The 16499-nt window shown below is 45.1% G+C and overlaps 1 protein-coding gene across 6 annotated transcripts in view; it reads left to right on the forward strand.

The window, feature by feature from the left end:
- The window catches only part of LRRK2 (leucine rich repeat kinase 2), a 221783-nt gene that overhangs the window by 177388 nt on the left and 27896 nt on the right, over positions 1 to 16499 (forward strand). For 4 of the 6 annotated variants that reach the window (XR_010986405.2, XM_068131309.2, XM_078786987.1 and 1 more), the window contains 3 exons: positions 3888 to 4082; positions 6868 to 7058; positions 13151 to 13220. Coding sequence is in view for 4 of the 6 variants with exons in the window: in XM_068131309.2 (XP_067987410.2) it covers positions 3888 to 4082; positions 6868 to 7058; positions 13151 to 13220 (456 nt within the window). In the remaining 2 variants the exon portion in view is untranslated. The remainder of the gene's footprint in view (positions 1 to 3887; positions 4083 to 6867; positions 7059 to 13150; positions 13221 to 16499) is intronic. The other 2 variants (XR_010986404.2, XM_068131311.2) reach the window with 1 other exon arrangement.

Here is a 16499-nt window from a genome sequence, read left to right on the forward strand (position 1 = left end):
TGCTCACTCTGAGCATCCATCCGGTTCCCCATTACCCCCATTTGGTTTTCCAATCGCTCACTATTCTTTTCCATAAGGGCCGTCATTTGTATAAAAAAAAGTTCCAATCTTCCCAGCGGCGCTACTTCGGTCGCGGGCACGGTGACCAGCGAGGCGCCATTTTGCGCGCCCGCTTCTTCGTGCGTGACGGCGCTATTTTGCGAACCTGCCGCCCTCACTGCTTCGCTCTCCTCCTGTCCCTCATTTTGGTCCTGGATCGACCCTACCTCACTCTCCTTTACCGGACCCCAGCTGTCTTGATCCGCCATAGCGCGACTTGCAAAATTCGAGTTTCGTAAAACAAATCCAATTTTTTTTTTTTCGTTATAATTTCGTCGAGCGCAGTACGCGCTCCGAATCGATTTTCCCTCCCAAAATTTGGGCCTAATAAATTTAGTCCCGGGTTCGAATTCCACTCCTCGACACCAATTGTTACAGACACGACTTTGATGTTAAAGTGGGCCGAGCGGAATGGCCGTCGTGTCCGCACAAATTACCCGACTATACTCGACGTTGACGAAGTCGCGCTACGCTGGCTCAATAAGAAAAAGAAGACACCCGGCTGGGTTATAATGACACAATACGACACCAGGGGTTCAGTTCTCAAGACCTCCGGAGGAGGTTATATTAAGGCGGAAGGTTAGATTACAACTACAAGAGGGACAGCATAGAAAGACAGGCACTTAGACACACTCTTATATTAACCCTAGACAGACGACAGATAAACGGGACAACGCTGACTCACACGGGGTTTGATGGCTAGGAAAGGCAGATAGCGATGGCTCAAGGTGCACTCTTGGCTCAAAGCAGGGTACACGGTTCGGTCCAGAGATGCGGGGAGGTCTCGTCGCAGCGCTCAGAGGTGACGTTCTTTCTCAGGCCTCTCCAAACTCAGGCGCATCTGTTTCAGCGCTCGCAGGTCCGTCTTTCTCCAGCTGGGGGCGAATCTGACGTCACATCCGGCGCGTGGCCGCGTATATCCGGCGGGGAGTGACACGCCCTCGGCTCGTTAGCTCCGCCTCGTGGAATCGGCACGTTGCTTCTCATTGGGTGCGTGCGGGGGGGGTTACTGGCTCCGCCCCCGACGAGGAGCTGACAGCCAGCCCCTTCGGGGTAACCCCGTGGAGCGCATGGTCTGGAGCTAATCGAGCCGGTGTGAGGACGCATCCTCCCCCGCTCCGCCGCCATCCCCTCTGTTGTTGTTGTAATTGTTGTTGTAGTTGTTGTTATTGTTGTTGTTTGGGGAAGAAGATGGGAGGAGGTATGGGAAAGGTCCTAAACTCACTACTGATGCCATATAATCACATTCTGGTGCAACGAAGAGTCATAATTAATGGAAACGAGGCCTTAACTGACATAGATTAAGAATAACTAGGAAGATGTCCGAAAGTTGGCTACGTGTGGTGCGGTGGACCTGGGCACGACATTTAATGGGGGAATAAGGGGAAGGTCGGCTCTACTGATTGTTATTTACATGCAATGGGACTAGGGAATGGGGGATTGGGGAAAGTTGGGGAGTATTGGAGAAAATAGGGGAATATTTACAAGCGGATATGGAGGCCAAATTCCATATTCGCAACAGTATTCACACCCCTTGACCTTTTTCACATGTTGTTGTGTTTCAGCCTGAAATAAAAATGGGTTTAATTTAGATTTTTTTTTTGTCACTGATCTACACATAATACCCCACAATGTCAAAGTGGAATTTTTGTTTTTGGAAAATTTTTGCAATGTAATTAAAAATGACAAGCTGAAATGTCTTGAGTCAATAAATATTCAACCCCTTTGCTATGACATGCCAAATTGAGCTCAGGTGCATCCAATTTCCTTTGATCATCCTTGAGATGTCACTACAACTTGATTGGAGTCCAACTGTGGTCAATTCAATTGATTGGACATTATTTAGAAAGAAACGCATCTTTCTATATAAGGTCTCATCTATAAGGTCAAAACTAAGGTCTATAAGGTCAAAACTGAGTTGACAATGCATAAACATAAACGTTTATTCAGAGCATAAACGTTATCATAAAGTCCAAGGAACTGTCCATATAACTCTGAGATATAATTGTGAGGAGGCAGAGATCTGGGAAGGGTATAAAACAATTTCTAGACTGTTGAAAGTTCCAAATAATGGAGCACAGTGAGCTCCATTATTAGTAAATGGAAAGAATATGGAACTACCCAGACTCTTCCTGGAGCTAGCCATCTGACCAAACTGAGTAACCGGGCCAGAAGGACCTTGGTCAGGGAGGTGACCAATAACCCAATGACCACTCTGACAGAACTACAGAGTTATTTGGCTGAGATGGGCGAACCTGCTGGAAGGACAACAGTCTCTGCAGCACTTCACAAATCTAGGCTTTATGGGAGAGTGGCTACACAGAAGCCACTCCTGTGAAAAAGGCACATGACAGCATGCCTGGAGTTTGCAAAAAGGCAGGTGACAGACTCTGAGGGCATGAGGCAAAATATTATGTTATCTGATGAGACAAAAATTTAACTCTTTGGCCTGAATGCAAAGTACTACCGAGCACAGCTCGTCATCAATCTAACACCATCCCTACCGTGAAGCATGGTGGTGGCAGCATCATGCTATGGAGATGCTTTTCAGCAGCAGGGACTGGGAGAGTTGTAAGGATAGAGAGAACAACAAATGGAGCCAAACAGCAAATCCTTGAGGAGAACCTGCTTCAGAGGGCAAAGGACCTTAGACGGTGCCAAAGATTTACGTTCCAACAAGAAAATGACCTAAACGATACAGCCAAAGCAACACTGGAATGGCTTCAGAACAAGAATCCCATCCCAGAAGAATCCCATTGAGATTCTGTGGGAAGACTTGAAGATTGCTGTTCACTGACGCTTCACATCCAACTTGACAGAGCTTGAGCAAATCTGCAAGGAATAATGGGAGAAATCTGCAAGGAAATACCCAAATCCAGATGTGCAAAGCTGATACAGACATACCCAATAAAACTCAAAGTTGTAATCACTGCCAAAGGCGCTTCTATGATGTATTGACTCAAGGGGTTGAATACTTATATAAATTAGATATTTCTGTTTTTCATTTTGTCATTACGGGGTATTTTGTGCAGATCGGTGACCAAAACATCTATATTAAATGCATTTTAAATTCAAGCTGTAACACAACAAAATATGAAAAAGTCAAGGGGTGTGAATACTTTCTGAAGGCACTGTAATATACTGGTGAGTTAGGTACCCATGCTACACAGTTTATCACCTTAGACGGTACACATGGGTGGAATCATGGGATCATACAGGCGCATGGACAGCCAGTTCCCGAATGAATTGGGCAAAAAACTTATAATGTTTCTACATGTGGTCAATGGTGAAACTGCAAATGTCGAATCTGCGAGTGTGTGCAAAAAATTGCGGCTTCTCACAGGTGGAAAGGGAGAATCTCAATTGTACTGAGAAATTGCCGAAGCCACGAATGTGTTTACGCATGGAGAAAGATTGGCGTCGTACGAGTGGAAGTGCAAAATCTCCATTTTATATTGAGCATTCGACTGAATTCCTTGCATTCGGTTAAACACCACTTGGCTGCACTATTATTACGATACATTATTGTTTTCAAACATTGATTCAGCAAAATGTCGTTTTGTTTTTTTTGTCTTCTTTTGTTTGTTTTTTGTCGGAGAGTTATTTAATGATCTTAAACCTTCACTTTTCTTTGGCAATTTCTGCATAAATCATGTGATCAATAAAAAACATACACAGTTGCAGTTTCTATTAAGGGGAAATGCCAGCATACATTTTGTGACAAATTGAATACATGTGGTGTTGGCCATCTTCTATTTCTTTGCTTTTTGACCGAATAATGGGCACAGGTGTACAATCGTCTCTGCACAGAAGAAATTCTGGGGTTGGCTGCAGTGATTGAAGTGCCGGGCCCAGGGATAGCCAGCTGTCTGACTGTGACCCGGACGGTGCAGCATGAGACTGACGTGTGTGTCTGTGTGCATCGAGATGGCAAAGCTGAGCTGTGTGTCCTTAATTCCAATGGAACGCTACTATGGTCGCAGGTTTGTGGTTTTGTTGCATTTAGAATGCGAAATACAGTATTTAAGAGTCAGTTGACCTTGCTGATTGTTACTGATTGTTTTTGCTTTGCAGTGCAAGTTAGGACAGTTGTTTTGAGTGGGGAAAAACGATTCCGTAATTAAAAATGTACATATAATCTATATATATAAAACACAGTTTGTTTGTGTGTTACCTATAGACTCCTAAACGGAGAGGCTCACGTACTTGATATTTGGCATAGACATGGCCATTGAGCCTGGGAAGAACATGGCCTACCTAAAAATATTTGACGAGATCCATATTTTTTTATTCATATTTACCTCTGTGCAATTCAGCGAGAAACATTATACACGGAATCTCAGCCAGTGCCAGAGGAGCTCGCTGATTCGCTCAGAGCGATCACGTGATGTTCCATCCTCGCCGTCAGACCACTGAACTGAAAATATATAGAATGGCCATTGCCATTCACACCACACAGGTGGAGATGCAGCTACCGGGTGCCATCTTGGTTGGCACTCGATGCTGGGCGATGGTGATTTCCGTCACGCGTTTGCACGTAATTCAGAGCGAAAAGCGATTGCGTTTTTTCACCTTTTGTGCGATCGTGTTTTTGTGTCGATTTTGTGCGATATGAATTAAACGTCTTTGAAACAGCTGTGAAACGTCTTTCCACAACCCTTCCATAACCGATTGGAGCAGTTTATTGCCGCACAAAATGGCATTTTAACAGTTGTCTGGCTTTTAAAATATGGGACACGGTCAAAACAAACGAGATCCGCGAAGCGAGTCGGTCGAGTCGTGCTAACCAAGATGGTGACACGGCGGCTACACTTTTCACGGAGTATGAGCGTTCTATACATTTTCAATTCAGTGCGCCAGACTCGCTCACGTACTTGATTTTTGGCATAGACATGGCCATTGGGCCTGGGAAGGACATGGCCTATGTAAAAATGACCTCCGATGACGAGATCCATATTTTTATTCATATTTAACTTAGCGCATTTCAGCGAGGAACATTATACACTGAATCTCAGCCTGTGCTGCAACGTCATTGTTGACTGGCCCTTCCCTTCCCCTCCTCCCCTTCCCCCTCCCTCCCCTCCCCACCCCCTCCCCCTTCCCCCTCCCCCCCATCCTCCCCTTCCCCCTCCCCTTCCCCCCTTTCCCCCCCTTCCCCTCTCCCCTTCCCCTCTTCCCCTTCCCCTTCCCCCTCTTCCCTCCCCCTCCCCTTCCTCCCCTCCTCCTCCCCTTCCCCCCATCCCCTACCCCCTCCCCTTCCCTTCCCCCTCCCCCTACCCCCTTTCCCCCTTCCCTTCCCTTCCCCCCCTCCCCTCCCCTTCCCTCCCGTCCCTTCCCCCTCCCCCTCCCCCCTCTCCTCCCCGTTCCCCTCACCTCCCCTTCCCCCTCCCCCCGTTCCCCTTCCCTCCCCCGCCCGGCAATGCCGGGTACTTCTGCTAGTAATAAATAAAACAGAATATCGGTTTCAATTATAACTCATCCAGGTCTGTATTGTATTTCATATGGAATATTTGGGTTCATGGAGGAGTGAGATGACAGAGGGTAAAAGGGCAACGTATTGACAGTGAAGGCACAGATGGGCAGAAGGAGGAAATTAATGAATCAGAGAGAAAGAGAATGTAGATAGAGAGGTAGAGAGAAAGAAAGAGAAGGATAGACCGAGCCCTGCAAGTAAGAGGGTTGGTAGGGTTAATGGGAGTAGAAAAGATCATAGCCATCATCACAGAAATCACAGAAAATCACAGAAATCACAGTAGGAATGAGGGATGATAGGAGATGGTGGTGCCCCACCTGCTTTTGAAGACTTTGAGGAAAGAGTGTGGTTGTGCAGTCTCCAGAAAATAGTTCCAGAATTGGGAGAAAAGAGGAGCAAAAGAGTGATGATAAACCTGGATTTGAGGTTGAGGTAGACGAGGAGTTCAGATATTCTACCTCATTTCCAGCCTCCGGTGTCTCCGGTGGGGCCATTGCATTATTAGAGGGAATGCAGGGGACGCATTGAGATTTCAAGTTGTATAAATATAGAGACGTAAGACAAATATGATTCCAGTGTGCTGGCGCTGAACTTGGAGCAATTGTGTGCATGTCCTGTTGCCAATACGCAATCTCCCACTCACATACACAAACGCATGAATTGACGCATGAAGCAGTAAACAAGTGACAACAATTCGATAATACAATCCGATATAATGGCATTTGTTGTGGAATAAAACTCTCCCAGAGAAAAGTGCCCTATGTGCATGAGGGAACTGAAACCCTAAACTGTTGGCAATGGAGGAAGAAAGCATCTGCATTCGTTTATTTAATTACCAAGAGTATAAAACATCATGAAATCCGAGCAGGAATCATGCCTCGTTTGTATGATAACTAAGGAAATTGCATGTGTGTCGGAGGGGATAGCAAGATTAATCTGGAAAACAGTGGAATTCGTATCTCTAAACCTGATTGCAGTTGCATAGGATGGGAAACTGAACTTCGCTTCTTCTGATTCTCACCTTTTTGAACCCCACGAAAGGGCAGTACAAGCTCTTTGGTTCCAAAATGTTCTGGGAATAAAGAGCATAATGCAAAAATGATTTGCACATGTGAAATTTTCTCGTGTGTTTAATTAAATGATATTTTTTGTGTTTCTGTATTGAGATTTTCAATGAAAATATATCAATCGAGATACACGTATACCCTCGTCCATGTTAAAAAAGTAAAGTAATCACAAATATGAGGTTATTTAACACATGATGTCTAACAGTGCGGCTCTACCGGATGTTCCAGGTGTTCGAAACAGAGCGCATCCTGTGTATCACCACTTTGCACCTGCCACATCAACAGGATGCTTGGGTGGTGGTTGGAATGGAGTCTGGCTCTATCTGGCTTGTTCCTGCTGACACACCCACAAATCTTCAACGGTTATGCCAGCGTTCTTCTGCCATCACTGCCTTGACGGCATACACATTAACATCCAGGTTAAAATACGATCTGCAACATGCATCCAGAAAGTTGGTACCTGTATTTGTCGTTTCCTTTTTATGTCTCCGCCCCCAAAGGTAGCCGAAGGCATTATGTTTTCGGGTTGTCTGTCCGTCCGCCTACATCCGTCCGTACGGAATAAACCTCGTTTTTCTTATCAACCATGTCAGATTGAGACGAAACTTTCAGGGAAGGAGCGACACCCATGTAGAATGTTTTTATGATAGTTGGGACATCATAGGTCACGTGTTTTTTTTGTTGTTTTTTTTGTATACAAGATCGAGGCTCGTGAAAGAGCTAACAATCACACAAAAAATCAAACAGACACATAAAACATATGACAAGGGGGAGCGGTAGACAAGATGGGGAAGCACACAAACACAACATTTGAGAGCAGGGACATCGGGAGATCTGTGGGAGGGAGAGGGCTTGGGGGGAAGAAGCGTGGACAAGGACACTGCAAGGTCCTGCGTGGACAAGGACACTTATAAAACACAAGAACACTGCAAGGACTTCCAGGAAAGAAGTTGGTATTTCAAAAAAGTGGATCTGCGGTGAGTTAGTGGGGGTAGAAAAGATCAAGGTTTTGGATGGGGGAAGATAAGAGATGGTGAACAGCTGTTTTAAAGACCTGGAGGGAGGAGTGGGATTGAAGAGAGTGGGGGAGTTTGTTCCAGAGGTGGGAAAAAAGAGGAATGAAGGAGTGAAGGTGAGCAGAAAGTCTTGATTTTGGCAGTTTAACCATAAGAGGGTTGCAGGCAGATCTTGTGCAACCTGTAGGAATATTTGGGGGACACAGCGTTAGCTTCAGGGAAAGGCCCTCGGAGTTAGCTTCATCGTGGGAAATTCCAGTGATTCTGAAAGCTTTGGTTTCAACAGCGTGAAGCCGAGCTAAATGTGAGGCAGGAGCACCGGCCCAGAGGGGAGAACAGTATTCCATTGAGCTGCGGATGAAAGCCTTGTATGTGGTGAGGAGCTCAGGTGCGCCAAGGAAGGATTTCGCACAACGGAGGATGCCGTCAGCAACTGGCTTTGGAGGCCAGCGTGGAAATGTGTTTTTTCCAAGAAAGATCATGGCAGATAGTGAGACCCAAAAGCTTGAGTGACAGAACTTCTTGGAGAGGATTGTTGAGAAAGTAGATGGGAGGGTTGAAGCCATTAAAGCCCTAAACCATAAACCTACTGCTTGTAGGTTTATGGCTTTGATTTTGTTTCCTGTTGAAAGGTACGTTTTGAGGATCCACATCGTTTCATGCACGTATTCTTTGGTAATTATTTTACGCATTTATTTGTGACATACAGTGCATTCAGAAAGTATTCAGACCTGTTCACTTTTTTCACATTTTGTTATGTTCAGCCTTGTGCTGAAATCGTTTAAATTCATTTTTTCCCTCATCAATCTACACTCAATACCCCAAAATGACAAAGAGAAAACAGGATTTTAGAAAGTTTTGCAAATTTATTAAAAAGAAAAAACTGAAATATCACATTGACATAAGTATTCAGACCCTTTGCTCTGACACTTGACATTTAGCTCAGGTGCCTCCCATTTCTCTTGATCATCTTTGAGATGTTTCTACACCTTGATTGGAGTCCACCTGTGGTAAATTCAATTGATTGGACATGATTTGCAAAGGCACACACCTGTCTATATAAGGTCTCACAGCTGATAATGCATATCAGAGCACAAACCAAGCCATGAGGTCGAAGGAACTGCCTGCAGAGCTCAGAGACAGGATTGTGTCGAGGCACAGATCTGGGGAAGCCAACAAAAAAAATTCTGCTGCATTGAAGGTTCCCAAGAGCACAGTGGCCTCCATAATTCTTAAATGGAAGAAGTTTGGAACAACCAGGACTTTTCCTAAAGCTGGCCGCCTGGCCAAACTCAGCAATCGGGGGAGAAGGGCCTTGGTAAGAGAGGTGACCAAGAACCCGATGGTCACTCTGGCTGAGCTCCAGAGATCCTGTGTGGAGATGGGAGAAACTTCCAGAAGGACAACCATCACTGCAACACTCCACTGATCTGGGCTTTATGGCAGAGTGGCCAGACGGAACCCTCTCCTCAGTGAAAGACACATGAAAGCCCGCTTGGAGTTTGCAAAAAAGCACCTAAAGGACTCTCAGACTGTGAGAAACAAGATTCTGTGGTCTGATGAAACCAAGATTGAACTGTTTGGCCTCAATTCTAAGTGTCATGTCTGGAGTAAATCAGGCACCGCTCATCACCTGCCCAATACCATCCCAACGGTGAAGCATGGTGGTGGCAGCATCATGCTGTGGGGGTGTTTTTCAGCAGCAGGGACTGGGGGACTGGTCAGGGTTGAGGGAACAATGAATGGAGCAAAGTACAGAGATATCCTTAATGAAAACCTGAAACAGCTCTCAGGACCTCAGACTGGGCCGAAGGTTCACCTTCCAACAGGACAATGACCCTAAGCACACAGCCAAGACAACGCAGGAGTGGCTTAGGGACAACTCTGTGAAGGTCCATGAGTGTCCCAGCCAGAGCCCTGACTTGAACCCAATCGATAATCTCTGGAGAGACCTGAAAATGGCTGTCCACCGACGGTCCCCATCCAACCTGACAGAGCTTGAGAGGAGCTGCAGAGAAGAATGGCAGAAAATCCCCAAATCCAGGTGTGCAAAGTTTGTCGCGTCATACCTAAGAAGACTCGAGGCTGTAATCGCTGCCAAAGGTGCTTCAACTAAGTACTGAGTTAAGGGTCTGAATACTTATGTCAATGTGATATTTCAGTTTTTTCTTTTTAATAAATTTGCAAAACTTTCTAAAATCCTGTTTTCTCTTTGTCATTATGGGGTATTGAGTGTAGATTGATGAGGGAAAAATGAATTTAAACGATTTCAGCACAAGGCTGCAACATAATAAGTGTGAAAAAGGTGAAGGGGTCTGAATACTTTCTGAATGCACTATATTTGGTGGCCCTCTTCTAGTTCGAGGTATTTGTGTGATGCTTTGTTGTCTAGCTCCCCTTTTGTATTTGTGTCAATTTTGATGTTGTCCGTTTTTGTTGGTCTACCTTGTATGAATGTGCACTTGGCACATTATCTCGGCCAAATTGCATTTGAATGTTGTCGGAGTACCGTTTGACATTTCAGTTGTTCTGCCAATTTTTCCTCCTTTGGCTTGAAGGCCTTTAAATCATCCATGTGCAGCAAATATTTATATCACCTTTTTGGATGTTCAGTGTGACATCACTGAGTATTCATTCATTCATCACCGAGTGACATCAGTGTGTATTCATGTCCTTGCTCATTAATGTGGTTGTTCAGTGGGTCCAGGGCCAGGAAAAAACAGCAGGGGCAGGAGGGGTGAAAGCGTGTGTGTGTGTGTGTGTGTGTGTGTGTGTGTGTGTGTGTGTGTGTGTGTGTGTGTGTGTGTGTGTGTGTGTGTGTGTGTGTGTGTGTGTGTGTGTGTGTGTGTGTGTGTGTGTTACATCCACAGGTCATGGCCAAAAAATGTAATAGGACATTGGGCCACCACATGCAGCCTGTATGGCCTGCATGCGCACGCATGGCATAGAGTCCACCAGTGTCTGGAATTCTGCAGGAGGGATGCGGCACCATTCTTCCACAAGAAAGTTAATCAACTCACACCTGTTTGAGGGAGGTGGAAAATGCTGTCTCAGGCGTCGTTCCAGAATCTATATTACAAGAGAGCCATTTGTCTATGTGTGTGTGTTGCCATTTTTCTCAGAGATGGCTGAACGGATCTTCGTCAAGCTTTCAAAGGTTCATCAGTGAGTGTTGTTGAGGGTTTTAGGCCAAAAAAAAAAAGAAACATTTTTTTGAAAAAAAAAAAAACGTTTGGAAACGTTTGAAACGAGAACGTTCTAAAAGGTAATATTAAATTATCCCTGACGTGTGTGTGTGTGTGTGTGTGTGTGTGCGTAATATTATAACATAAAATATAAATTTTCCTCAGTAGGTGTCGGGAAGTGTTTTAGGCACCCACAAAAAATAGAAAAAACAAAAACCAATTTGATTTCTTCAAAATGCCAACAGGATTCGAACATCACTGGCCAGGCAACGCCGGGTCCGGGTACTCCTGCTAGTACTCCACAAATGCTCGATTGGGTTCACGTCTGGTGACTGAGAAGGCCATGGCATATGGATAACATCATTGTCGTGCTCATCATAGCATTGGGCGACTCCACGTGCTCTGGGGATGGGGACATTGCCATCCTGGAAGACACCCCCCCCGGCAGGAAAGAAATGCCTAAACACGGGGTGGATGATCACTTAGTCCCATTAAGTAGCGATTGGCATTGAGCTACCTTCTAAGGGAATGACTACACCCAAACCATGCCAGGAAAATGCACCCTACAATTACTGAAAAAAATAGCTGATGGAGAGGGCCCTACTATCCCGTTTAACCCCCACCCTGGAGACCTTCATACCTGATAGGCAGGGGGGGGCTTTAGGCCCGGTGCTGTACCTGTGATCAGGTTCTTGCCCTCTCGGCCATCATCGAGGCTGGCATACAGATAAGCAAAGACTGATCAACATTACTGAGCTCGCAGAGGGGCACATACAGCATCACTGCACAGCACTCTTGTGTCTCCATTCGTGCACTGGATGTGACACAACCAACACCTTCAAGGGACTAGGGAAGATCCAGCTCATGAAAACTCTTCGGAAAACCCCCAAAGTGTTCAGCTGTACTGTCCAGGATGGGATAAATGTGGGATGTGGCAGAAGATATTGATGAACTCGAGGTGTTCACTTGTGCCATCTATGGTCGCACTGCAGTGCATAAGGTCAATGAACTGAGATACATTCACATAAAGGAACTATGTGCCTAGGAGGACCAACTCAACCCTTCAAATAATGTGGAAATGTGAACACTACCACCATGTAGTCTAGAGCAGCACATAAGGTGGTGAACTATCAGATTGGAATCTGGAAGAGGGTCCATATCGCTAAACCAGATATTCCAGATGTAACAGTTGGCCATGGATGGGAGTTGAGGGATGGCAAGCTGAAGACACCATGGTATGTAGGAAAGGTGCTGCTACAACAGCTCATCGGTATCATCGATGAACCACAAGGTTCTGAAGATTTGGACTCAGATGACTCGGATTCAGAACTTCTAGATATCCCGTATCAGTTTGGTGGAGACAGCACTGAGAGTGATCAAGATTGACGATGTTCACCAGTGAATGACCTATGTGCCCGTTCATTGTATTGAATACATGACCCAGCATATCTCATCTAGTGGTGGCTTGTTCATTTGCTAATGTGCATACATTCTGTCAGGCTAGTTTCACCCTTCATCATCTTCGTAATCTTTATGACCATAAGTTACATCACAGAAGAGTAGATATTGAATTGGTACATGAGTTGTTGATGTATTGAATCCCATGAATGTATTGCTCGCTGCTTTCCTTTCTCTTATTAACGAGCGCCATTTTCGAACTTGCCATAACTTTGTCAGTTTATCTTCATTAAAAAAAAAAAAACCACCTTTAGAGGCCATTTTTCCCCGCAAGCGGGGGTTGGCCTTTTTCGGGGACCGTGGTTGTTGTTGTTTTTTTTTTTTTGGTTTATATTCATTCATTCATCATATTTGTGAGGCGCTAAATATGTACGCTGTGTACGGTCATATGTAGTCCAATAACATACATGAAATATTTCTGAAACATGACAATATTGATTTCAGAATAACCAGCAGAAGCTAGGCTTTCATTTGGTACTTCACTTGTGTGTATTGCTGCTGTCATGACCTCGCAAATTATCAAAGTATAAAATATGGAAATTGAGTGTGATGCGAATCAACCATGGTCGCGTTTTGAGGGTACCTCTAAATATTGATCCAAAATGACAATTTCGTCCCGACTTGTGTAATGTTAACATTTGATTTCATGTTCAGGATACTCTAGGGCATCAGAAAAATATAGTGTCAGAGGTTTTTTTGTGGGGTAACACCGGCCGCTAGTAGCCCATGGCCTACAATACTTTGCTAGTGTTTGAGCAATTATACCATCCAAAAATAACTAAAAGCAAAATGACCCCATAAGATGAACCCTATAGCACTGTCATGTTTTTACTCTGATGATTTGTTTTTCAGAAAGAGTCAGCTACTACTCGTCGGAACAGCTGATGGCCAATTATTAATCTATGATGCAAGTGAGTTTCAGGTAAATGTGTGCCCGGTAAAAACGAGTATTGGTCTGTGTCCGGCAAACATAATAAATAATGGATTTTCCCAGTTCCAAAAGTTGATTACTGCATGTTTACCATCGTGGGAAAAATAAAACGTAGGTCCTTCATCAGATCAAAAGACAGTAATTTAATACGCAGCTTCTTTTGCTTTGACGAAGGCTTAACACTCTAAACGTCAGCCGCACCTTCTTTCCCATGGGGGGAGGGTTAACTACACCATCTACAGAATGTGAAGTGTCTGGTGTGATTATGATCGTCAAAGTCACACTTTTTGGTTATTATTATTGTGATATGTCAATGTAATTATTTTCTCACTTTGATGCTCAAAGCTTAACCCTAACTTTCTGATTTTGGTGTAAAATGCATTTTATGTTGTTTTTTTACAGGCTCCTCTGGCCCACACAAAGCAGTGCTTTGTCAATAGTTATGTACCCATCACAATGAGCCCACACTCCATGGATCGATAGTTATGTACCCATCACACTGAGCCCACACTCCATGGATCGATAGTTATGTACCCATCACAATGAGCCCACACTCCATGGATCGATAGTTATGTACCCATCACAATGAGCCCACACTCCATGGATCGATAGTTATGTACCCATCACAATGAGCCCACACTCCATGGATCGATAGTTATGTACCCATCACAATGAGCCCACACTCCATGGATCGATAGTTATGTACCCATCACAATGAGCCCACACTCCATGGATCAATAGTTATGTACCCATCACAATGAGCCCACACTCCATGGATCGATAGTTATGTACCCATCACAATGAGCCCACACTCCATGGATCGATAGTTATGTACCCATCACAATGAGCCCACACTCCATGGATCGATAGTTATGTACCCCATCACACTGAGCCCACACTCCATGGATCGATAGTTATGTACCCCATCACACTGAGCCCACACTCCATGGATCGATAGTTATGTACCCATCACAATGAGCCCACACTCCATGGATCGATAGTTATGTACCCATCACAATGAGCCCACACTCCATGGATCAATAGTTATGTACCCATCACAATGAGCCCACACTCCATGGATCGATAGTTATGTACCCATCACAATGAGCCCACACTCCATGGATCGATAGTTATGTACCCATCACAATGAGCCCACACTCCATGGATCAATAGTTATGTACCCATCACAATGAGCCCACACTCCATGGATCAATAGTTATGTACCCATCACAATGAGCCCACACTCCATGGATCGATAGTTATGTACCCCATCACAATGAGCCCACACTCCATGGATCAATAGTTATGTACCCATCACAATGAGCCCACACTCCATGGATCGATAGTTATGTACCCCATCACACTGAGCCCACACTCCATGGATCGATAGTTATGTACCCCATCACACTGAGCCCACACTCCATGGATCGATAGTTATGTACCCATCACACCGAGCCCACACTCCATGGATCGATAGTTATGTACCCATCACACTGAGCCCACACTCCATGGATCAATAGTTATGTGCCCCATCACACTGAGCCCACACTCCATGGATCAATAGTTATGTGCCCCATCACACTGGGCCCACACTCCATGGATCGATAGTTATGTACCCCATCACACTGGGCCCACACTCCATGGATCAATAGTTATGTACCCCATCACACTGGGCCCACACTCCATGGATCAATAGTTATGTACCCCATCACACTGGGCCCACACTCCATGGATCAATAGTTATGTACCCCATCACACTGAGCCCACACTCCATGGATCGATAGTTATGTACCCCATCACACTGAGCCCACACTCCATGGATCGATAGTTATGTGCCCCATCACACTGAGCCCACACTCCATGGATCGATAGTTATGTACCCCATCACACTGAGCCCACACTCCATGGATCGATAGTTATGTGCCCCATCACACTGAGCCCACATTCCATGGATCGATAGTTATGTACCCCATCACACTGAGCCCACACTCCATGGATCAATAGCTATGTACCCCATCACACTGAGCCCACACTCCGTGGATCGATAGTTATGTACTTCAGTACGCGCAGCCCAGCTCGCAGAACTCAGCATCCAGAATAAAAGGCTTTAGGGCTGGAAGACTCATTTGGTTTATGCTGGACAATTTACCCCCGGGTTGGAGGGGAATTGGGAATCTTCTGTTTATGGATTCACTTGTCGGTTCCTGGCTGCTTAGACTCATGCAACACAGCAGATTTATTCACATCATGGACGTCTCATTACAAATGTGATAAAACTCCTCCCCTTACAACTTTTGGGACTCCCCTTACAATTTAATAATACTCGTACACCCATTCCCTATGGCGGCGGCAGGAAGGGTCATTCCTCTCTGTGGGATATATAGATTACAGTAGATCTAGGGTCAGGCCTCAATAACATTGGGGAGGGGTTTATTCATTTACCAAGTTTATTGTAGAGCACTCGCCAAGTGGTTTAAGCATTCGAGCAAGCCCTCCATTCAAAACCATGACAAGGAATGGCTGGCCTGGCAAGCGTTAGTTAGCTGCTTGATAACTGAACACACCCCGGGGTTCCTACCTTTCACTTTAGTGTTAAACAGCATTAACGACTGTTTAAAAGGTAATCGAACATGTGTGTGGTTTATTAGCATTTTACTTCTGGTCGTGGTCGGTGCTCCCACAAAACGTCACGATAAGCTGTTCATAAACGTTAACTCGGCGTTTGTTCAAGGCGGAAACACCCCTTGTGGAGGGGAAGATATTATTAGTATTAACATTCTTTTGTAATAACATTAATATTATGCTATTATATTGTTGCGGATATGGGATTTGCATCCATCCATATCCGCTTGTAAATATTCCCCTATTTCCTCAATACTTCCCAACTATCCCCAATCCCCCATTCCCTAGTCCCATTTTCTGTAAACAACACTCTGTAGACCCGACCTCCCCCTATTTCCCCCATTAAATGTCATGCCCAGGTTCACCGCATCTCATGTAAGACAACTATAGGACATCTTGCTAGTTATTCTTAGTCTATGTCAGTTAAGGACTCGTTTCCATTAATTCTGACCCTTCGTTGCACCAGAATGTGATTGTATGGCACCGTTAGGAAGTTTAGGACCTCCCAATACCTCCCTGCAGCTCTCCCTCACGGTTCAGCAACAACAACAACAACAGCAACGGCAGCGGCGGGCGCGGGGAGTGCGCGTCCTCACTCCGGCTTGGTTGGTAGGGGGTGTTGGGAGGGCACCAGGCCTCCCCAACGAG

The sequence above is a fragment of the Myxine glutinosa genome, chromosome 11, assembly GCF_964187855.1.
Source record: "Myxine glutinosa chromosome 11, kmMyxGlut1.1, whole genome shotgun sequence".
Taxonomy (NCBI): Eukaryota; Metazoa; Chordata; class Myxini; order Myxiniformes; family Myxinidae; genus Myxine; species Myxine glutinosa.